The 25493-nt window shown below is 40.9% G+C and overlaps 1 protein-coding gene across 1 annotated transcript in view; it reads left to right on the forward strand.

The window, feature by feature from the left end:
- Positions 1–21200, forward strand: part of AFG1L (AFG1 like ATPase) — a 206212-nt gene extending 185012 nt beyond the window's left edge. The window contains exons 11-13 of the mRNA XM_024551786.4: positions 14464–14604; positions 17509–17622; positions 20051–21200. Coding sequence (XP_024407554.2) covers positions 14464–14604; positions 17509–17622; positions 20051–20179 — 384 coding nt within the window. The 3' untranslated portion in view covers positions 20180–21200. The remainder of the gene's footprint in view (positions 1–14463; positions 14605–17508; positions 17623–20050) is intronic.
- The last annotated feature ends 4293 nt before the right edge of the window (positions 21201–25493 follow it).

The following is a 25493-nucleotide window of genomic DNA, read 5'->3' on the forward strand; positions in this document are numbered from 1 at the left end:
AACTAGCTAAGTTATTAACCTGCTAAAATAGCAACAATAACCAGAAATCAATATTCTTTGGTAGAATATAGCAGAATCCCAAGTCTCCACAACATCATTTGCAATATCTAGAATGCAATCCAAAATGACTAGATGTATGCAAACACAGGCCAATCTGACCCATTGTGAAAGAGAGATAATCAATGGAAACTGATCACGGGACCACAGATGTTGGAATTAGAGGCAAGAATGTTAAAGTAGTTTTGATATCTGTAATAACCTTGACTTATTATACTTGGAATGAACAAATGGGAAGTTTTAGAAAAGAAATTAAAACTGTGTAAAAGGACCAAATGGAAATTCTACAACAAAGTTAAACATTCTAGACCTGAAAGTTTTAAAGTTCCCTCTATGCACTCAGTGCCAGATTGCAGGAGAGTCAGTGAAGTTGAAGGTAGGTCAATAGAAATTATGCAACCTGAAAAATAAGAGAGAGAAAGGCTGATTTTTAACAAGCCTCATGGCATAAGAAACTGTATCAAAAGTCCAACTACGTCATTGGGGGCCTGGAAGGAAAGGAGAAAGGGAATGGGTAGAAATTTTTAAAAAACAAGTCAGTGACCAGAGGAATGGCAGGACCCTTAAGAGAAATACCTGAGATAGGAGAAGGGGCTTATAGACCATCCAGGACTGAAGATTAGAAATTTAGGACTGAAATTATAGATCGTGCAGTGATTTTTAGAGATATGTTAGTTTGGAGTCTAAAGAAATCAATGAAATCACCTGAACTGACATCAAAAAAGGTAAAGATGAGGGTGAGGTTGGAAAATATTATCACCATAGTCAGTGGAAGGAACCAGAGCCGAGGTCCTAGTATAGTTGCATCAAAAGTACAATAAAAACACTGAAAATTTCCCCCGAGCCTCTCATGATGGGACTTCCTGAAAGATACCAGCAGACAATTTTGTCAGCCATTCCTTCTGGCAATGTATGTCTGTATTGTACAGATTCTTATATCGTAGCTGGGGGGCATAATGACAAAATTCACTGAAACATCTGCTATGGAGGGCAAACAAGTGCTTTACAAAGTAAGCTTTTCTCACTATTTGGCTTGATCCAGAGAAATAGTTTAAAAATTTTAGAGATTGGATAAGCTCACATGCAATCCATTCATGAAAGTTGAATCTTTTCATAAAAGTTGGGCAGCATATAATTCAGGGTCATCTTTTTGGCAAGAAAATGGAGTGAACATTCTATTGGTCTTATTCACTTTGAAGGGTTTGGTCCTTTGTTTATTCAGCAGCATAGAGAGGCATTCCACCTTGCTCTGACTCACTTTTTAATAACTTTAGAATATGACTTAGCATTTTCACCCAGTATTTCCATGATTTGGAAAGCAAAAGAGCAGGAGGAAGACTGATAACTCTCTGATATCCACTACTTTTCCAACTCTCATTAGGCTTTTCAGATATCCAAGTCTAAAAGGATTCCGTTTGTCCCCAGTGAACTGTGATAAGGAAAAGCAAAACAAAAATAACAAAATCTCTTCATTTGTAAGAGTTTAACATGTTCAGAAATCCTCATTCTGAAATTTAAAATAAGTTCTTTACTATTCTGAAGCCTTTTCACTCTTTCCTTTAGTGTCCCAAATGTCACTTTTCATGCCTCTTAGCTCTGGTTTCCAAAGGAAGAGGAAATTAATTGATCTTTTGTTGCAAATGCACATGTAGGACCAGTAGCAGAGGGCATAGAAACTCATCTTGCACCATGTGGGTAATCTTCAAAATTTCTTCTAGCTGGATCTCTAGGCCGGGTATGTTTCTGTCTTTCCTCCCACAGAGATGTAGTGAAGACTGCCCTCTACCGAGGGGATGCTTAGGATGGCTTGGAAAGGTTAATGATCAAGTGCTGGTTACTGCTTTCCATGATTTTGGTAGAATCATGTTGTTACTAACTACTTCATCATCGTCATATACATTCCTATTAATATCATTACATTCAAAAGTGTAGAATAAAAGGATGGAAACATGTTTGCCTTGGCTGCATTACTTCCTTCTGTAGTCTGTACAGTCAGATACCAAAATGTCTGAGGCATTATATTTAAATGTCTACTTGTTTTGAACTATGGAAGAAAATTCCCCTTCCAGTGGAAATTAGAAGGGGATTATTACAGAATTATTTTAATAAATGAGCTTGTGAAATAATTCTAGCAATAGATCAACTAGTTTTCTTTCCCCTGCCAGTACTTTTTTCAGTGTCTGCGGGATTGCTAATGTCTGGATTAGTCATTGCAAAGAACTAGCTGTGTGAGGCTAAAATAATTTTTTTATTCTTTATTATCTTAAAGGATTAATCACACATGGTTATTAATAATAGAGGATCACATTAAACTAAATACCTTCTAAGCAAAAGCTCCCTAAAGAAACTAACCAATGAAACAATTATGCACACACACATATATTTGTATATGGCATGTTTTTGAAAAGTGTCATGCAGTCTGTGTTCCTTTGTATGAAAAATGTGAGTTCTCTTATTAGGCTAAATCAGCAATTTTTAGCCGGTGTGCCACAAGAATTTTTAAAACATGCAATACCTGACTATTTAGTCAGGGGCACTAACCTCTTTTCCCTTAGATTATCAAATAAAAAAATGACAAACAGCCAACACAACAATAGCCATCTGGTGTGAATTAATCAAAATTATGCCTATTTGTTTTCTGTCAGATCGGCCAAAAAACTTTTTTGGTGTGCCCAGAATTTAGTAATTAGATTGTGCGCCAGGAGATGAAAAAGGTTGAAAATTGCTGGGCGAAGCATTCAGTATGATGCACTGTGCAGCTCACTTGTGTTGTTCCCATGTCTCTAAACCTGGTTTGCTTAGATCGGCTTGATGCTAAACAGATTTTAGCAAGGGAGCCATGAGAAAACTTAGCAATCCAAAGTTCCCCCATGGCTTCATATAAAATCTAAAGCTTAAACCTCTAATTACCTTCATTCAGAAACTTTAGACACTATGAGAACTAAGTGGGAGGTCTAGCCAGGTTGAATAATCCTGTGAGAATAGGTTCCAGAACTTGGTTAGCCAATGTCTGTGTGAGAGGCTACAAAGGCCCATTTCCCTCCTCTTTTTCACGAACTCTAGGCTACTGTCTGACTCTCCCTCACACTGTCATTAATTGAAAACTTAGGCTAAATAAACTGCCTAGGCAGGATTTTCTATTCCAGAAGTGTTTGGAGTCTTTCTGAGCAGTGGGTTCTGAGCATGTGAACTTATTTACTGCTGTTGATTTCGTTGGTATGGTTGAGAGCAGTTTATCCCATTTCCAAAAAGAGAAATTCTTGACTGCCCTCAAATGTTAGCTGTGTGGTAAACAACTGGATGCTGGCTAACTGCCTAACAAATAATAGTCTGGTTTACTCAATCCCAGGAGGTTAAACCCATTACACTAATTTTTACCAACTCATGGAGACTCTTTTTCAGTTGGTTTAATTGAATTTATTGGGGTGACATTGGTTCGTAAAATTATGTAGGTTTCAGGTGTATAATTCTGTAACACATCATGTGAATATTGTACGGTGTGTTCACCACCCCAGTCAAGTCTCCTTCCGTCACTATTTTGCAGTTTTTATCATTGCCTTGGAGTTGTATTAATACTTAAACTCAGTGATGCTTATTTATAATTAATAATGATACTAATGATAATGATTTCCTAACTCTTTGTATTCTTCTAATGTTGTGTTTTTAATCTATCCTCGTACTTTTTATTTTGGTTTTTCATGGTGCAGGTCATAAGTCAAATGTTTTTATGCTAATTGTTGGGGTTTTCCACTTCCCAGATGAACTGGAAGTATTTCTACAAATAAACCCAGCACAGTGCTTTTCACATATCAAGCACTCAATAGATCTGGTTTAATGTGGCTTATGTTTTGTGACAGTTGCCAGTTCCAGAACCTCCAGAATTAGATATTTCCAGAATTTGGATATCTATTACATATACAAAGTTAGGCAAATGGTGTGGGGAAAGGGTGCAGTTGCCTCTGGTTCGCTATATTGATTTTATTCTTGTTGAGTCATTATTGCTAAAAACTCACCATTAAAATAAAATATGACACCCCCCCCCCAAAGAGTACTATATTAACCATTATTGTTTGGCCACAGAGGGGACAGAGAGTTTAGCAAAGATCTGGTAGATTTGGGTAGAACTAACCTCCTGCCATTGAGAGTATATAAGTCAGTAGTAAAACTTATGCTCAGCACACCAAAAAACACCTTCTGAAATAGAGTGTGTGAGTTTCTGGAACGGTAAGATATTTCTCAGCTGTGTGCTGTAGATTTCATATTATTGAGATTGCTCATATTAAGATGCGATATGACTTGCTCCATCTTGGGAAATTATTTACAAATATACACATTTCAGTGCTCTGTTTTTTCTAATTATTATCTTTATTAACTTTGTGCATATAAATTGCTTTAACATCAATTGATATATTTTTAGTTTGTTTTGAAAGGGATACATTCATTCTGATTCCATTCAAGCATGTGTTTTTCTATTAAAAGGTAATTCTCTTTAAGATAGGAGGTATTGTCATTTCTGTGCAAACAAAGCAAGATGCCACACACTTGTGTAATGAGGAGCTATCAGGGTATCACTACAAAGAATTTATAAAGAGGAGTCTATGCAGATAAAGAGTAACCCTTAGGACAGTATAATCTAGACAGCGCTTGAAATAATAATCATCCTACTTGAGCTCAGATAATGGTGGCAGAACAAGCATTAGCCAGGCAGAGAAAAAAGACATTCAAGCCGACAGCTCATTTGTGTGTGCTGAAGTGGATCAGCGGCTCATGGCAGGGCGGAAGGCAGCCGGTGGTGCGTTTCACCTTGGGGTGGCACTGAGAAAATCCCACTCCTGGCACCAGGGTCACACCGAAGCGGACAGCTGCGCCATTTCTCATAAAAGAGAAAGAAGACAGCAGGCAGGCTCCTTCTTCCTGAAAGTTTTTTAGTGAAGAAACTGCTACATGTAATCCAGCTGTATACTTTCAGTAATTAAGGAAAACAAATGCTCTTTGCAAACTCATTATAGATTTAGAGTTCTTTAAGTTTTCGTCAGGTTTCCGAAACAAAGAGTTTCAAACAATAGTTGAGAATGCACAAACCATCAAATAAGTGGATTTTAATTGTTCCTGCTTAGAAAATTATTCCGATAACCAGCCACATCAAGGACTATTAAACTTTTTAATTGCTCAGGTAGAAAGATGGAGAATATCATCATTATCTATCATAAAAATCTGCATGAGATAATGCTCCTTGAATTCTGAGCTAGAATAACATACTCAAGGATGATACTAACTGAAGTGCCATTTAGTACTCAAAAATAATCATATGCTTTAATTATTCATGGGACACAATGCATGAATTTACAATACTAATTATGCTTTCAAAAAGTGTCTTATGCTATGGTTTACTTACATAGGAGTATCAACTAATGCAAAGCAAAAGTATGAATGTTTGCAATTGCAATAGGTATCATGTGCATGCAAGTTAGTGGTGTGTTAGTGAAGTCAAAAGCGGAGAAATGTGTCTTCTCTGTGTTTTGCAAAGTTCTTGTAGGATTTAGCACAGTGCTTTGTATTTATTAAGCATTCAGTGGTTACCATTGATTTTGAAGAAGACTGGGTGATAGTATATTCATTTATTCACCCATCTTGTCTTACGCAAGACTGTTCCCCGGTCTGTGGTAGGTGCTAGAGAAAGATGAGAATAAGACAGTACTGACCCTTCTGGGCCTCAGTCTTGTACGCTGGAGTAAATAAGAGAGGCAACTGCAAATTTAAATAGACTTGTGCCTCCTCAAGCTCTTTAGTATATGCATTTATGTTGAATATTTTACACATTCACTCCTCATTATTATTCAGGAAGGTGTAGGAGACTAAATAGCCAAAAAACGAAAACGAAGAGTATACTTTGTTTGGAATCCACTGGAATCATTGTTTCACTACAGCATCATTCTGTTTTTACTCTTTTTTTTTTGTCATAATATATTTTGTTTCTCTCCCGTTTTGAAAGTATAGAAAACTCTAAAAAATAAAGGTCATAAAAACACCTCTAAGTCTATCCCTCAGACCATTGAAAGGTAACAGTTGTTAGCATTATTTATATATTAGCTTCTTCCCTACATATATAATTGGAGCAAAACGGATACCTTAATGCAATTATAATTTTGCATTAATATCTTTTTATCATGTTTCCATATAAACTTTTTTCATAAGCGTCATTATTTGTTGGGAGCATATTATGTTGTTATATCATTGTGTCATAGTTTCTTGAACCATTCCTCTGTTGTTGGATCCTACAGTTGCATTTTGGTTCACATAATTATGAACAGTCCCTGTGTATAGCCTCTGGTTAAATTTCCAATCATCCCCTATAGAATGATTTCTAAAAGCAGAATGATTGGGGCAAGTGTATGACTTCTTTTAAGTCTCTTACTACAATCCAATGCATTTTTTTCTGAACAACAGAACTCATTTATTCTTTGAGCAGCAAGAGATGTTGCATTACGTGCTTGCCAGCATTGAGTAGTATAATTTATTTTTCTTTGCAAAACTGCTATCTGAAAAATATGTCATTTTTGTTTTTCTTTGGCTAATAGTGAGCTTATATTTTTCATTTGTTTATTAGCCTCTTATACATTTTATTTATTTTTTGTTCCATGAATGTTCTATTAAAATTTTTATCCCTTCTTTGTTGGAATGCTCTTATAGTTTTAGTTTTATTGCAAGCAATGCTTGTCTCACCCACTTTCCTTTTCATATCAACTTGCTCTCTCCCTATAGCTTTCTGTTTTTACTCAGTGGGGTCTTCTTGCATTCTGTAAGGATGGCATATAATTTTCTGGCTTTTTTTCTTCTAGTTCTTGTATACAGTAAATCACAAATTTTATTTTTGGAAATAAGATTACATTATACCACAAAAATTCCAAATTGATTATAAAAATAAATATAAAATAAATGACAATATGTTTCCATGTATTTATCAATTATATAAAACCAATATTTTCCTATAAAAGCTAGATCATTTTTTCTACATGTGCTGGACGTGCTAATGACTTCTAAAATTATGGGCTTTTTCAGGTAAATATCTCTGTAGCAAGTATGATTTTTTAGTTAGTTATTGCTGCATACCAAATTACACCCAAAATTCAGTGTCTTTTAAAAATAACAATTTAATTAGCTCTTACTTCACATGCCAAGGGTAAAAAATAAGCATTTATTATTGCTTTCATCTATAGGTCATCTGGGAAGTTTTGGGATCTCTTCTGGGCCCACTTTTGCATCTGCAGCCAGCTTTACTGATCTTGGCTGGATTTTCCCATCAGTTTTGGTGGGCCAGATGGCTGTAGGCTGGCCTAGGATGCTTTCTCAGCTTAGACAACTGGCCATCCTTCTTCCGTCTCTCCTCCTCCAGCAGGACAGCCTAGGTGTTGTAACAGAGTGAGTGGAAGCGTGCGAAGCCTTTTGAGACCTGAGCTCGGGACTGGAATTTTGTCTCATCTGCCTCATTGTTTTAGCTGTGGTAAATTACAGGCCACCCCAGATTGAAGACTTGGGCAGAATAGGCTCCAGGTCATAGTGGCAGAGTTGGAAAGCCAGTCCAAAGGGCGTGGACAAGGAGCCAAGACAATTGGAGCCTCTTGTAATCAGACGGCCTCGTCTAGGCATTCCTCATTTCTCCAAAACCAATATAAGTGGGTTTAAAATTGTCATAATTTTCTAGATAATCTTTTAGTGAGTACATTTGAATGCCCCAAACATCTTTAAATATGGAATGCTAGGGGGAGGAGGGGTGAGTCCTGGGGCAAGATTAGTATCAATTTATCAGTCACAGTGATCAGGATGTCACTCACCAGAAACAATAGCATCTGTATGTGGTTTGGTGAAAATATTTATTATATTTCTGTATATTATATAATCACAAGAAAAAGCAAATTTATAAAAATATTTTAAAATAAGTCAAATATTGAATTTGAACAAAACTTTCAAATAAATCTCAGAATCATAATCAGAAACTTGCTTTTGTAAACATAACTTTTTAAAAATCAGGCTTGATGCTGGAAATGACTAAATGTAGTTCCTGAGTTAAATTTTTAATGACAATGCAAAGAAAATTTGAAGAGAAAGTTTTGATTGTTAACATCTTTTGTGAATGGGGAAGTGTTAGGAAGTCTTCCACTTCCAGTAATGGTGGACTCTTTCTCTGTAATTTGCACCAACCTTCTAGTTAGACAATGAAGGAGGCTGGACGATGTAAGTATTAGGATGGGCTAACTGCTGAAACAAACAACATGCAAATGAATCTCTGAGGCTTCATAAATGCACATGGCTTTTTCGCTCATATCACCATCCAGTGCAGACTGGCCAGGAAACTGCCCCACGTGGTCCTTCACACATCCAGGCTTCATCCCTGTTGTGCCTCCACCTTCCTTTAAGGGTCTGTTCAGCCAGCAATGAGTAAAGGGAGTGAGTATTCTTTGTGGGCCGTTTTTACGGGCCAGAACTAGAAGTGGTGCGTATCACTTTCTCTCACAGTTGACTTGCCTGAACTTGATCACATGGCCAAATCTAAATGCAGAAGAGAAACTGGGGAATACAGTCTCACTGTGTGCCCAGGAAGGAGAGGAAAACATGGATATTGGTGAGCACTAGCAATGTCCCTTAAAACAGTGAGCTGGGCTGAGCTGAGCTTCCTTTTGCAATCTCACTGGATTAGCAGGACAAGAGTCAGAGACTAGGACCAGCCAAGTGTGGGAACCTAGGAAATTGCTCTTTCCTTTGATGGAGCCCTGAGGATTACACTCTAGGAATTGAGTGTGACCCAGAAGTAAACCAGCTCTTGTGTGGACTTAAGTCAAAACCTGGTGTGATCAGAGTAGCTCAGAATACTTTAGACCTTGAACTTGGATTTTTTTCTACAAGTATTTTTTTTCAAAGATAAAATCCAATACACAAAGATAGCCAAATGTGTAAGGAGAAAAGACTGTGAGTGAGAACAGGGAACAATCAACAAATTTATGAACACATATTGAAATTATGAGTCCATATTTTAAACAACTAGACTTACATTTTGAAAGATGTTTTTTAAGGGATAGGCTTGGAAATATTACTGTAGGGATCTAGAGACTACAAAAGGAGATATATCAGTGTTCAAAAAGAAGCAATAGAAATTTTAGAAATGTAAAGTACAATAACCAAAATTTAGAACTCAGCGGACGAGTTTAAGAGCAGATGAAACGCAGCTGAGGGGAAACATAATGGTCTTAGAAATGGAGGTCAGAGGAAACTAGCCAAAATGAACCATGAGCAGGTGGGGCGGGGAGGGTAATACAAAAGGTAGAATAAAAGAAGTGGAGAATAAGAAGTTTCACCTAGGTTCCTTTAGAGTCCAGGAGAAGGGAGAGAGTAGAGCAGATGAGTGCGCACGCACCAGTGGGCTGGAGGCTGTCGGACAGGATGCGGAAAGGGAGCACTGACAACACCCTGCTCATCCAGCTTACAGGGAGAAACCTGCTCAGATGGAGACACGGTATAAATGGGAGCATGTCGGCTGGGGCTGTGACATGCGTTTCGGTGTTACTTTGGCCTTTGATCTGGGGAACTCTGATGCTTGGCTGTGGGGACCAAACATGAACTGTTTGGGGAGGCTGCCATTCACCTTCCCCTGCCTCTCTCTTGCTCCCCTGGAGTGAAGAATCATTAGTCAACTGTAACTATATAACTGAAGTCAAATTTCATCCCAAATATCAAATCCTTTATTCTTTTGTCAAAATTTAAAGGAGAAAATATGTGTTCAGCTTATGTTTTATTTTCTTTTTAAATGTCCCTGAAAAAATCCTACTTCTATAGAGTAAGAAAACGAGGAAAAAATGGTCCGTTTCAAAACTGATATTATGATCTCACACAGATGAGACACAAATGATAAGGTGCCTATTATAAAAATGACCTTCAAAAAAGGCATTACTGTATTTGCTATTTAAAAGTAACACAAGTTCAGCCCTGGCTGGTGTGGCTCAGTGGATTGATTGCTAGCCTGCAAACCAAAGGGTTGCTGGTTCAATTCCTGGTCAGAGCACATGCCTGGTTTGTGGGCCAGGTTCCCAGTAGGGGGAGCTCAAGAGGCAACCACCCACTGATGTTTCTCTCCCTCCCTCCCCCTCTGCCTAAAAATAAATAATAAATAAAATCTTTAAAAATAACCAAAAGTAACACAAGTTCATTGGGGGGTGGAGAGAGGGTCAAATGAGTATAACAAAAGAACAAAATTCATCTTTTATTCCACCACCCAAAGATAACCCGTGTTTACATTTTGCTCTCTATATTTCTAGACATTTTCCTCCATGCATACTAGGATACCCACCAAAGGCTTGCCTTGGGAATGGGGCATTTGAGCCAAGTAAGAAAGGATGTGATTTGTTTGTGTGTGTTTCAAATATTTTTTAGGCAAATAGGTTTAAAAGAAGGAATAGGCAGGCCTGTGCCCCAGGCTCTGGTATGTTTTAGTCACACTAATTCATTCAGCACATATTAACCACTTTCTGTGGGCCGTGCACTGCTTCAGGGGCTCTTCATTATGTGGGCCTTGGGCTTTTCCCTACAAGTGGTGCTCATGGTATCACCAAAAGACATGTGGGAGGGAGCAGGCCTGTGGCAGAAGCTATTTTTGTCATCTCTGTATGACTTCATGGAAGGCTCATGTGCCAGGATGGCAGAAATTTTGGTGGATTAGGGATAGCAGGAAGGACCAAAGGAGGCAGCTTTTACCCCTGTGTGGAAAGGCAAAGGCAGGTTAGAATCGGTTAAATTGTTTTCTTGTTTAGCCTATGGGGTTTCATGAGTTGAGGAAAGGGTTACTTCATAGTTAATAAAAGAATAGCTACTATTTACTGTCTGTTGTATGCCCAGTAGTGTATATGCATATGTCATTTCATGTGCTTCTCACATGAACTCTGTAAGTTGACGGCTAACATCGTGAGCACTTAACCATGTGTCAGGTCCAGTTTTAAGATTTTGCATGCAGTCAGCACACTGAACCCCCGGGACAGACCTGCGAGACAGGTCCTGTGATGGGGGACACAGAAGTTCAGAGAGACTTACTCAAGGTCTCATGACCAGAAGTCACACACCAAAGCCTCTTCTATATTTTTGTCCACAACTGTTTAACCTATTTTAATTAATGAAAAAGAGCATTTCGGATTAATAAGAAATCCCCATCTGTCACCAAAGTCAATCCTGAAAGTTTGTTTGTCCCTTCTTGGACAATTAAGCATTGAAGCCAGCATGAGAAAACATACTCTTTTAGTATTTACTAAAGAAATCTTTAAAACAATTTTTTAAATTTAATTTATTTATTTTTAGAGAGAGGGGAAGGGAAGGAGAAAGAGAGGGAGAGAAACACCAATGTGTGGTTGCCTCTCACATGCCCAGTACTGGGGACCTGGCCCACAACCCAGGCATCTGCCCTGACTGGGAATCAAACAGGCGACCCCTTGGCTCGCAAGCCCGTGCTCAATCCACTGAGCTATACCAGCCAGGGCCAAACAAGTCTTTTTTATATTTAAAATTAATCTTAATCTCAGTGGAGCTGATTTGTTTTGGGAAAAGACTTTCTTGAGTAATACATTTCATTCTTCTTTCTCATGTTTGTAAAGAAAAAATAATATTGCTCTCTCTCCATGGGCCAGGTTGGAATTTCTTTGGCGATTAATAACCTTTCCTTGTTTTAATGACTATTTTTTATTGTGGTAACATTACACATAACATACAATTTGCCATTTTTATCCTTTTTAAGTGCACGTTCTGGTGGCATTAAGTACACTCACACCGTTGTGCAGTCTTCACCAGATCTGCCTGCAGAACTTCCCATCACCTCAAACTCAAACTCCGTGTCCACTAAACCCTAGCTCCTCGTTCTCCCCAGTCACTGTCATTTCTAAAGGAGATAGACAACTATATTAAGCTCAGTTTTTGTTTTGTGAATGAGCACATAAGTGTGTTAGGGATATGAAAGAAAGGAATATTTGCTAATATAATGGCAAATACAGAACCTACTGACAAAGGTATATAATTTATAAAAATCGCTGAGTGGGCAAAATTCTGATTCTCAGTTGCCCTCAGCACTTCAGTGCACTTCTGATGGTGGTTTTCCTTGGCATGTAGTTATACTGACAGAAGTCACGTCCATGCATACAGAGTGAGCTCAATTGTACGTAACTACATACTGAAGATGAGGTTTTACATTTTTTACATATCTTTTCTTATTTACAAAAGATGAGACAGTAAATTCTAACTTATCTCAAAAAAGTAGTGTGTGTCACCCTCAGAGCGTGAGAGTTTTGTTGCATGCTGTCCGCTTTGGCAGGACAGCACTGCATTTGGTGATGTTACGTGAGGATTCCACAGTCTCATCTGGTCCTTGCTGTGACTCTGAGGACGAGCAAATGCACAGAAGCTGGCTGAGGGTTTAAGGTGGTGGAACAGCACTAACTGGTCCCTTCGCAAATGACACTTCTTTACACCCTCAGTTCATTTGTACTGAGCCTAATCATTTAAGCTCAGAATAGGAAAAGTTCAAAGCAGCCAAAATGGTCTGTTTGTCAATGTGTGCCCCAGGCACTGTGCTAAATGCTTTACATGCATGATTTCATTTAAAATCCTATGGGATAGGAGTCAAATTCCCATATTACTTACTGATGGGAATACTAAGGATCGGAAACATTACATAACTTGCCAAAAGCACGTAGTTTGTAAGTAACAAACTGAGGATTCAAATCCAAGCAGTCTAGAGCCCTTGTTCCTAGCTATTCTGTTAACACACGCTCCTGGTCCATACCAGGTTTGGCAGCAAGGTGTCCTTGTATGAGAGCCAAGCTTAAACCAACCACACACACACACAGAGACAGCCTCTCAAGACACTGTGTGGCTGAGGTGAGCAGGGGAGGCCCAGCTAAGGGCAGGCGCTGGGTGTGCAGGTAAAAGCACTTCAGCAAGGGAGAGAGAGGGGAAAGGCAAGGTTATCTCCTTCTTCCATTTGGTATCTGGTTGGTGAGTGGAGATAGGGAAAATCCCTAAGCAGACTTCCAGAGGAGTCAGGCAATTCTTGGGGCTCTTTCTGGTTTTCTGCCTCTTTGTCCCAGGTCTCCAAATTGCTGCCTTCTCCTCAGAACTGCTGTCTCTGGAGGGAACCACTTCTCCAGAACTTGACTCTCAAGCTTACTCTTACCTCCCAGACCTCCATGGGAAGTCTTCTTTCTTGAGAGTAACCGTTTTCAACTGGTTGTTAGGGTAGTGGTGGGCTTAAATGAATGGGTCCTAAGGTGGGAATGATGCTCCCTCACAATTCCCTAATTCTCCCAGGAAGCTACGCCTGTCTGCATTTCTGAAAGAAGTTTTCATGCTAATGGCTCCCCAAGTGAGGGGGACATTTCTGGACAGGGAGAGGAAGCACTGGTGGATTCTGCCAGAAACTGAGGAGGCTTAGTGCCTGTGCCCCAGCACCAGGATGGGTCAGGAGGACCCAGGAGCTTTCTGAGAGACCTCCAAGGAGACCCTGGCCACTCAGGCTCTGGTCCCCTGAACACTCTGGTGGGGCCAGAAACACTCCCCTGAGCCCCGCTCGCGGTTTCTGTTCACAGGTACAGTCGTCCACACACAGCTCACAAGGAGGAGGGGTGGCACTTCGCAGCAATGTTCCTAACCCCTAAGGGCATGTCTGAAGATAGTTCATAATTTTTGTGAGTTAAATTCATGTTTCAGGAAAAAGCACTTTAAATCTGTAGGTGGCTTCTTTGTGAATAATTCTGTGGACCTTGAGCCCTGTAACCCCCTCGAATGAAGAGGCAGCAGCATGCGGTGCCCCCATTACGCTGAGGTCTCGGTCTACTTCTGGTCATTAAAACCCCCTGCTCTCTGCTATAGAGGTTACCAGTGTCTCCTACGTTACACCTGAAATATTGTACCTCACCTTACATGGAAATATTTTCTGATGAGTTTCATACTGGAGCACAGTCTTATTTCAGAATGGTGACACAATATTCAGCATGTCATCGTAAGGTAGCTATGTTTAGAAACTTAGTGGCTGCTTGTGGCTGAGCCCTGGAAGGATTTGTTAGGACATGTTTAAAGTTATGTCGTATAAATAAAAAGAGTGAAGACTGGATTTAGGATGGGGGCCTACAAGTTACTGCCTGAGGTGGCTAGAGATGCCCTTTCACTCCCACCATGCACTTGTCTCCTCTACTACCCCCTAGTATGCTCCGTCCACAGCCTGTTCTGGAAAGACTGTCCCATTTGGTCAAGTTACCCCAAAGCTACCACCTGGGTCACATCGCAACAAAAAAAAAGAGGTGTTTTCTAATGAAACTAATCCAAGAGCAACCAGAATTGGCTTGTTTTAATTTTCTATCTTTTACTTCATTTTAATTACAGCCACTTGGAGCCAGTGACTATTTGGAACTATCGAAGAATTTTGATACAGTATTTTTGCGGAACATTCCACAATTTACAATGGCAAAAAGGACTCAGGCTCGAAGATTCATAACTCTCATTGATAACTTTTATGATTTCAAGGTAAGGATGTAATGTGCATTTTCTCAAAACTGTACATTTTTGGCGGTGGAGCCAGATCTCTGGGCCTGGTCTACCACTTAGACCAGGGTTCTTTGTGCCGCAGTTCCCTCGTCTGTAAATCAGGATGGCAACGTTTTTCACTGCAGAGAACTGTGAGGACAAAATAAGATAATCCATGTAAAGCATTTTAAAAAGTACTTGGCACAATCCGAGCGCTGCATAAGTGCTAGTAGTAACAGTACTAGTAGTACTAGCAGTAGTAGTATCATAAAACTCCCATCATCAGACCCTCTGCTGTATCAGTGACCCCATCATTCAGCTAGACTTATCATGTGCTTTATCTGTGGTGATGTACAACACAATGCCTTACCTGAACTGAGCGCTCAATACATTATTTGTTGCGTGGGGAACCGATAGAACTGATAAAATAATGAATGAATAAATGAATGAATATCTAAAGAACCTCCTCAGTATTGGCTGTCTCCCTGTGGCCCAGAAACCCTAGTAACTAGCATTGTTCCATCTTGTTGGGTGTTTTAGCTGAAAGTGCTGAGACCTTGTCCCTCATGGGACCCAGTGTTGCCTCGTGGTTAAGGAGTGGACCCTGGGGCTGGGCTGTCTACCTTGAGGACCACTTAACCTCTCGAGATTCAATTGCCTTCTGTAGAAAGTCAGTAACAGTGGGGCTTATGTCACATGGCTGTTGTGAGGGTGAAATGAAGGTGTAAAGCGCTTAGCACGTCACGTGGCATGTAGTGAGCTTTCAGAGAAAGCCAGCCACAATTGATAGTACATGTCTGCAAATGTCTATGTACGGTGAAAGTATTATACAACTTCAAATTAGAGTTAATTTAAATATCATTCTACTGTTATACAGAAATAGGGCGGTGATTTTAAAGTTGAAGGGACTTTGGTGGGAGGATAAAAGTTCCAGAATCTTCTGGGAGGCAGAGGTGAGACTTTAATGTTTCATTTATCCATTCCTTAGCAGTCTGTATCATACCAAGCCTAGTGCTAAGTGCTAGAAGTTCAATGTCAAGCAAAGCCAGATGGGGTGCCTGCCATCATGGAATTTATAATTTAGGGTCAGAGAAATATTAATCAAATGTCCACAGAACTAAATGTGAAGTCACCACTGTGGGCTGATCTCTTGGACAGATGGTGCCCTGAGAGTCTAGGGGGAGAGCAAACTGATTTTTGGTTGTGGGGAGACAATGGGAGGTCCTGCGGAGGACCACCTGCATCAGAATCAGCTGGGCTACTTAAGATCTGGATTCCAGAGCCTACCCCATCTGGCACATGAGGACCCAGGATGGGGGCTGGAAGCAATCTGCATGCTCACAAGCTCCTTAAGTGCATCTTACAATGCTGAGAAGTGGTGGCTGAACTTTAATCCAGGGTGACAAGTGTCACCAGCGTGAGGAGTTTGCAGCAAAGCCCCCTAGCTGGGCCTGAGCACCAAGGACAGCCAGCAGGGCTCTGGGGCAGGGCTGAGGGGGCTGCTTCAGCGAGTGACCTCACCTGTGGGGCCAACATGCTGGGATCAGCAGTCAGGAAAGGACGGAAGCTGAGAACTCCAGAGCTGGGGGATCAAGTGTCATCACTTCTTAGTGGGTCTCCTAGGTTACTCACCCAGAGACTCTGCTTGGAAATAATCAAACGGGGTGGGAGTGGAATAAAGAGAGTGAGCCTGGAGGTGGCACTCTCTTTATTACAGAAGGCCGATGCTCCAAGAAGAAAGTGGCAGAGGGGCACTAGTAGGTGGTTCTTAGAGTGTAGAATTGATGAATTCTTACTTTTTAAAAATCTTTCAGCTAGGAATAACTTAAAGAAAGTTCATGGTCCCCACCCCCTAATCCTACCTCACCCCCACTGTTTCACCTCCGAATTAGAGAAAAAAAGATTTCTCTGGCAATATGATGGACTCTCCTAACATTTACGTTAACCAAATCACACATTTAGAGTAGTCAAAATTATCTTATTTTAGAAATTAGCATTAAATAGACATTATTCTAGAATGTAGTCATAGAAATTTGTGAAATAATGGTATTCCCATCTAAATAATGAAGAAAGTGTCATTTTGATTAAAAGAATTTGTAAAAGGAGATGGAAGGCCATTTGGATATGGAAAAACTAGTCCCCAATGTCAATGTATTATTGTTTTAAACTATTGGCATATTTATTTAAATAATGATTTTAAAATGATAGCTGCAAATCTTAAAAATAAATTCAAGACTCTTTAAACACAAAGGAGAGTCTGTTTTGTATTTAAACTAGTGGACATAAAATTTATAAAGTTAGAAAAACTCTTTCCAATGTATGATTATCACATATACCCAGTCCCTCAAACACTTGTGTAATCAAGAAATATTAATGTAAAACTTAGTCTTTTTGAAGAGTATCTTGGCAGGATATTGATATCAACGTAGGCTCTGGAAACTCAGGGTGTAATTGGAGTGGCGGTGCACTGAACTCAGCAGTCCCCTCTGCAGCGAGCAGTAGCCTGTGTGCAGCGCTTCTGGAGAGCGTCTCTGATGCACCCAGAGACGGGCTCCACCCAGCCAGGTGTAAATGTCAGCCTCGGATGTAGTGGAAAGACCATCAGACTCGGAATGGGAAGATCTGGTCTGGCATCCCGAGCTGAGACCTCTCCAGGCCTGAAGTTGCTCAATAAAACCTTTGTTCCCTACTTCATGTGATGGTATATGGAAATATTTTGAAAAGTACTGTGCAGTTTAAAAATATCACTTTAAACAATCTATTAGAAAAAATATGGACATTTTAAAAGCAAAATCTAAGCTCCATGTTATGACAAACAAAATTTTATTTTGTGAGAGATTTGTTCTTGCCTGCAACTTACGGAATGTGAGGAGTAACACCACCTATCATTTTCCTCTGGTTCAGGTGCGTGTAATTTGCTCCGCGTCAGCTCCTTTATCGAGGTTGTTTCTGCATCAGCATCATGCCGGTGAGCTGGAGCAAAGCAGGATCCTGATGGATGATTTGGGGCTGAGCCAGGTAGTTGGTATTAACATAATCTTGTTTTATTATAAAACAGCATAGTTGTTTTTGGTTTGATACATGGCTACATTTTGAAAAAGGAATGCAGTATATATTTAACTCTTGATTCACTGCTTTCTTCTTAAGCTGGTATAGCAGACTTGCTCTCAATATCACTAAATATAGAGAATTACAGTCTCAGTGATCATTTTTGCCTTTAATAGAAACAAAGTACAGATTAGTGACTAATGGGCATGTGGTCATACCACTCACTGATGACAGCCCAGAGCTGGCCACCTGGCCCCCTGTGTCTGGTTCTTGGCTTACTCTGCCACACCATGCCACCTTTTCTGCACATTCTTGTTCGTGTCTATGGGATTTGTGGAGTGAGTGCACAGAGTAGTGTCCAAGCATGTGGACTGACTATTCTAAGACCATGGAGTGCTTGGCAAGGCTGTTGGCTTAAAAAGAAATCCATGATTCTTCGCCCAGCCCCCTTCCATAAACACGTATGGAGAACCTGTGGGCACCAGACTCTGGGGACCCCCTGGAGGGAATCAGCCAATGCTGGCCCACTTCTCCTGGTACTTGGGGTTTGGTGATTCACCCCAGGTCAACCAAAAGTGACCGCATTTCCTTCTTATGTATAAATATAATAAGCATCACAGGGTGTATTTCTCCACTGGAGACAATTGAAATACTAGTCAGTGCTTTTTGACACCATCCACAAACATTAACTCAAAATGCATTAAAGACTTGAATATAAGGCCTAAAACAATGAACTACATAGAAGAAAACACAGGCAATAAACTAATGGCCCTTGGTCTCAGAGGGGTTTTGGTGAACTTGACCCCAAAAGCAAGGTAAGTAAAAGAAAAAAAAATGAATGGGGCTATGTCAAACTAAAAAGCTTCTGCACAGCAAAAGAAACCCTCACCAAAACAAAAAGGCAACTAACCCTTGGGAGAAGATATTTGCAAATGATACCTCCAATAAGGCGATAAAATTAAAAATGTATGAAGAACTTATATAACTTAACCAAAAAAAACCCCCAATTTGATTTAAAAAAGAGCAGAGGACTTGGAATAGATAGTTTTCCAAGGAATATATACAAATGGCCAACAGATAGATGAAAAGATGCTCAATGCCACTTGTTATAATGGAAATGCAAATCAAACCCACAATGAAATAGCACTTCATATCTGTTAGAATGGCTGTTATCGATAAGACAAGAAATAACAAGTGTTAGAGTGGATATGGAGAAGAGGGAACCCTTACACTGCTGGTGGGAAAGTAAATTGGGGCAGCCACTATGGAATACACTATAGAGGTTCCTCAAAAAAATTAAGAATAGAGCTATCATATGACCCAATAATCTCTCTTCTGGATATTTAGCCCCAAAAGTTGAAAACACTTATTCATAGAGATATATGTACCCCTTGTTCATTGCAGCATTATTCACAAATAGCCAAGACATGGAAACAACCTAAGTGTCCTTCAGTGGACGATTGGATAAAGAATATGTGGCACATTTCTACAATGGAATACTACTCAGCCATAAAAAAGATGAAGTATTGCCGTTTGTGACATTGTGGATGGATCTGGAGAGTGTTATGTTAAGTGAAATAAGTCAGACAGAAAAGGACAAGAACCGTATGATTTCACTCATATACGGCACATAGAACAAAAAGCAATAGATCACTAAACAGAAAGCAAACTCACAGATACAGACAACAGTGTGGTGGTTGCAGGAGAAGGTCGAAGAGGATGAAGAGGGTCAGAAATACGGTGGCAGAAGGAGACTAGGCTTCAGGTGAGAAACACACAGTAGAGTATGCAGATGTTGTAAAGTTGGACCCCTGAAATTTATATAATGTTAACCAGGCTACCCCAATAAATTTAATAAAGAAATATTAGTCAAAATTTTAAAACTATCTTTCAACACTCACCTCCCAAATGAGAGGGGTGCCTCATTCTTCCAACCCCAGAGGTAAAGGCCATTTGGAATGAGAAAGCAGTTCTTTATTGACCTGAGTAGAAATTATGCATTCTAAGAAGTTTGGGGAAATGAGGCCAGTAACTCTTTAAAAAGAAAACTTGGAAAGTATGATTACTTAAACCTACATGTAGAAATAAATAGCTGCTTATAAACCCATGTGCTGTGATCTTTTGAAATGGTGATTTCTCTAAGAGCAACACTTCCATCCAAATGGTGTCTTTGACCGTTTGAAAGAATACACTTGAGGAGCTACATCGTCTCAGTTTCTAAGTGGCTGTAGCCCTGTCTGTCAGGCTTTGGGGGAGGGTGTCGACCTCTTTCTAATTTGCCAGAACTACTGCTGTTTGCTGTTACTTTTTTTGGCATGCACTTTTGGAGAAAGACTTTCTTTTTTATCTGGTGGTGGTTTAACTGATGCTGGGTTATTGTTTTGTTTTTGGTCACCAGGGCACAGCAGAAAGTCTCTCCATGTTTACCGGAGAAGAGGAAGTCTTTGCATTTCAGCGCACCATCTCCCGACTCACAGAAATGCAGACTGAACAGTACTGGAATGAAGGGGACAGGAGCAAGAAGTGAAAATCACTTTTGCATGAATAAAACACTGGACAAGTGATTACTACAGGGAGAACTCTTTATTGTGGGACTTGAAGGAATCATTTTCTCATCATTAATTATGCACTTTGCCCTCTGGACCATTTTTACCTAAAATTTCTGTCAAAGATGCAGTTGATTAATAAGTTAAAGCCATTTCTATAGGTCTACTTTTTGCCTATTTATTTAGCCTTATTTCTGCACTGAAAATAAAATAAAATAAAATCAGCACTTCTGAAGATGAATGCAGGACCGGACATTTGGCTTCATATGGAGCCGCCCGAATGAACCCTGGATACGCACACGGTAAATGCAGGGTGTCTGGACATCTCCCGAGTGTTGGCAATATCTTTGCCACGTGAGAGAAACACATCTTTTACAAGAGGAGGGAAAAAACACTGCCTTCAATTCAAAGCAAAGAACGCATCCTGATCTTGCTATAAACTACAGGGAATAACATTTTAGAATATGGGTTATAAAAATTTCCCAGGTCTTCAGGTTTTCTCCCAACAGAGAGTATATTTTTTACCCTGAGGTCAAGCTTGGCGGGCCGGGCATAGTCTGCAGCGGACACAGCATTGCCTGAAAACACTGAGGACTGTGACACCATGGAATCCTTCCAACCAACTGGCAGGTCCCACTCTGAGAGTAAGAGGACAGATACCAGGAATGGGGACCACTGAGAGAGTGTCCAGAGGAGGCAGGGTCCCAGACACACCGAGCAGCAGAGGGAAGGGGCAGGACCCCACCAGAGAGCGGGCCCCGCCCCCTCCCCCCACCGCATTGCTCTGCTTGCAGAGTGCCACGCCCACCCTAGCCTCTGCTTCTGCGAGAGGACAGACCCACTAGGAAATAGGAAAGGACACCTGACGCATCGGCTTAAGTGCAGCCCACTTAGTCCTTCACTGACGTCGCGCTTTGATTCATTCAAGTACAGTCTGACTTTGGTAACTGTTGTTACAGAAAGAATCTTGGTTGAGGCTGTTAGGAAAGTCTAAATCTCTGTTCAAGGGGGAAAAAAAAGTGAAATCCACAGTCTTGTGAAAATCAATTTTTTTTGGAGGTAGGCACAGGTGAATCTGTTCAGATACGTGAGCATCAACACAATAACATAAGGGAGCTCTTTGAACCTACTTAATTTGTAAGTTAATAATCTTTTCACATTAGTATGTTTTGGACATTGACCTAAATCAAGCAGATAAATAGAGAGGGAACCCAAATATAGAAAAAAGTTTAAACCACAGCTTCTGAAACTTAAATGTGGTTTAAAATTTTTTATTGACTTGAAGCAGTGAATTCAAAAAGATTAGATTAAGAGGGAGAAAGGATGAGAAATAATTGCCAAATCTATTGCTAGAGACTTACATGATCTCAGCTAAAAATTCTAGGGAGTCAGTGTAATAATTTCTGTTTATCTAAAGGAAACCGAGGCTTGGGAAAGTTAAGTAGCTTCACCTGAGAGTCACGATTTACAAAACTTTACTGTGTTTTATACCACACCACCTTATGAAAAAGAATACACTTTTTAATATTGATTTTTTGTAACTCAGTGAAGATAAGTTTGAAACAGAACTGAGGCTTTGAACTCAATAGATATAAAATGTTTAACTTTATTCTTTCAATCTTAGCTTTTTGCTTTTCATATTTCTGTGGCAATTATGCTGTACCTTCATAAAAAGACAGTGGATGGACAGATGGACAGCCTGATTGATGGAAGCAGGAACTGTCCCTGAGTGTGTTGGGTGTATGTGAAATACTTCTGTGTTAAAAGTTAATTTGAGGTCAGGGATTTAGAATTAGAATTTCATGTTTCCATGGAAACCATAATGCAATGTTGGTTAGGGCCCTGGCTCAATGCACGGAAAGCCGTGGTATTCTCAGGGTGGCTGCTCTGTAATTTTGGTACTAAAGAACTTAAACTTGTTTTAAAATTTTGTTTCTGTAGGGTAAAACTGTAGTATAGGTTCCACCCAAGTGCCTGGATCATGTCCCTGCTTCTGTCCCAGCCCCTAGGTCTCCCACCGGCTCCCGGGCCCAGAGGCTGGTGGTGGAGAGGGGATAGGCCACAGGAGCAGGGGCTCTCTGAGCTGGCTTCTGCAGGGAGGTGGGGTTGCTACAGGGTTCGATGTGTTGGCCCAGGTACCAGAGGATAGAGGAGGGAGTGTCATGGTAGCTGGAAGTGAAACATCCTTATCCCTATCTCCTCAAAACAGCCTACAAGGAAAAGAAATAGAAGTCTTGAACAGCCATTACATTCCAACAGGAAACAATACAGTAGCTCTACTAAAAGAACATTAATGCCAAAATGGGCTATGAAAAGAAGTGACCCCTAGATTGAAAGCAGTGTTCAATGCTTGTGTTTTTCTTCCGAGTCCTGCCTCATTACCCTCTCGGCATTCCGGTTTTTCTCCAGGGATTCACGAAATCCCTCAGAGCAAATGCTTTTTTGTGTGACTGCTTTAAATTTATACTTGAAGATGGGGGTGTGAGCTGAGTATCGCTAAGGAACACCCCCTCACCTAGAAATTCGGGTGAAGTCTTTGTAGCCGGGAAAATGCCAAGGGCGCCCTCTGAAATGAACACTAATTTCCAAACCTAGAAGAAGTCACCTGGAGAAAATGGAAGACTTTTCTTTAACAAAGAGAAAGAAAAATCTGATCACTGCATTACACTTTATTTCTTTAGACGTACATATTGACTAAAAATTAAAACATGAGAAATAAAAAATAAATAAAATCCTGCACTGCTGCTTGTATTTGCCTCTTGATACACATAGACGGGCTTCTCTGCCATCAGTAACAATGAGAGGAAAACGTGGTTATAGGGCCCAAAAGATGATATATATAGTACCATTCTAATCAAATTTATGCATTTTCAGCGGGATTTCAATTTTTAACAATAAGGCAATACCTTAATCTCCGTGAAGTGTATTTCCTGTATCTACAAGTATACAAATAACAATTTTACAATTATTTGGAATTTTGAAAAAATTCAAATTTCACTTGGAAAATATATGAATGGATTTGTTCATATCCATTTATTTAACATTTAAGAAACACAGTGCTTACTGCGTGTTGGGCGTGGGGCCTGAGTGCTTTACAAGCAAACTTTTTCGATCCTCACAACAACTCTATGAGACAGGCACTCTGACCACCTCTTCACAGACGGGGAAGCGGAGGCACAGAAAGTGGCCACAACTGTCAGTAAAATGATCAAAATAGGAATCTGTCAAGCTTTCTGTGTACCTGCTGCTGTCCTGACACCAGTCTCCCTGCTCCAAGTACTTGAACCTACACTTGTAGCCCCTTCATCTGGGACGCAGACACCCAGAGAGATGGGGGCCCCGAGCCCTGACGCCTGGGTTCTGACCCGACGGTGGGTATCTGTCTGGCAGCAAGTCTGTGAATGATCTTGTAAATGATCTTTATCAGATCCACTAACCCCAGAAGACATCACTTGCTGTTATAGCAATAATTTCCTTTGGAGAGGAGTGTACAACTTTTGCTTAAGGCAGCATTAACATTCATTTTTTTCCCGTTGGCATAGCAGTTCATTTTCCTGGAACAGAATATTAAAAATAATGAAGATCTGTCCTCTTGTTGAGTGACTGCTGACTGTGTACACCTTTGCACTAGAAATCTCACATATGTTACCTCAGCTGATCCACTCAGCCCAGTCCAACCTGTCTACTGACCTAGTGTCTCTGATGGCTTGACACTCCCTGAGGACATCTGTCCATCTTTCTTGCGTGCTTAGGAAGTTGTCCAGCCGTGGTCCTGAGGAGTTCCCCCTCTGGGGGCTGTACTTGCAGGCCGCCAGCGGTTGACCACTGCCAACCTCTCCGAGGGTGCCTGCCCTTCTCACCCAAGTGCAGTAGAGAAGAAGGGCTCAGGGTCTGGTTCTGCCGACTTCTGCTTTGTGACCTTGAACCAGTGCTCTGAGCTTCAACTCATCTATACACGAAAACAATACCCATTTCATGGAGTTACCCCGAGGATGGTTGGTGGAAAGCACCTTGCGACTGGTAAAGGACTGAATGACTGTTAGTTGTTGACGCTAATGATGATGATCCTAAGTCACAGTGAGTACCTACTCTGCTGTTCGTTAAAGCCCCTGAGGAATGCAAAATAGACACGTCCCAACCCAGTTCAGTTCCTAGCGGGAACACTCACATTAAATGGCTGGACACCAAGGATACTGAATTCTGGCTTAATGAGATGCTGTGCAGATTGGTAAATTCAAATCCATTCTTTCAGGGTTATAGAGAAAATGGATTGTTTCCAAAATCAGAGATTTTGCAGGGAGAGGGCACCATCTTGTGGCTAGTGGAACGAACTACAGAAGAAAAGATCCAAGCAGCACACAGGGCTGAACAGTGGCTCTTTCTCAACGCTTCACCCTCTGCGGACCCAGCTCCCACGCCAGTGGGGTCAGAGGCAACTAGTCAGATGCGGGGCCCCTGGGTCAGTGCTTGTGAATGAATGCTCGCGTGGGACTCCAGTGTTTGATAGCAACCGATCAGGAGCTCTTGGCTGTGACTACACGGCCAGTAAGTACCTAGAGCTGGGCCTCCAGCTGGGTGACCTGCCTCCACCCGAGAGCACCTCCCAGGGAGCACAGGCTCCTGGGGCGGGTACACTAGGGCAACCTTCCGACCTCCCTGCGAGGCTGCCCCGCCTCGCCCCCAGGTGCCTGGTCCTCTCCTTCCATCCTCCATCCTCTGCCTCTCCTCCTCCTCCTCTAGATGCTCCTGCGTTCGCTCTCCACCTCCACTGACAACAGAATAGCTGAACCAGCAGCACTTTCTTCTTTACAAAGCACTTGCTTCTACCCTGTCGTTTCATCCACAGCAGTTCTGAGGGAGGTGTGATTACCCCCACCTCCTAGAGGAAACGAAAGCCACGGGGGACACAGGTGGGAAACAGACCTGGGCCCCGGGCCTTGCCCGAGGCTCTGAGCACTTTGCCCCTCAGCTGCACACTCTCTCTGCTCTTGGTTCCATGCACTAATACTTGGTTCTGCCCCTGCTCCTCGCCTTTTCCTTGTCAAAAAGCTTTTGGCTATTTTTTCCTCTCCTCACTCCTAAGTTCTTTCTTGGGCTCATTAAAAATGGTAATGATAAAAACAGCTGTGGACATTACAGAAAGGACTTTGTTACATATCGTCTTCACATTCCTTCCTTGGTCTCCACAGCTACAAATACCCCCAATGCCAAGAATCCCCAAATGTGTATTCCCAGTCTCCTGGTCTGTACTTCCAACTGGCTATTGGATCTCTCTTCTGGAATGTTCTTCAAACT

This window comes from Desmodus rotundus, chromosome 11, assembly GCF_022682495.2.
Source record: "Desmodus rotundus isolate HL8 chromosome 11, HLdesRot8A.1, whole genome shotgun sequence".
Classification (NCBI taxonomy): Eukaryota; Metazoa; Chordata; class Mammalia; order Chiroptera; family Phyllostomidae; genus Desmodus; species Desmodus rotundus.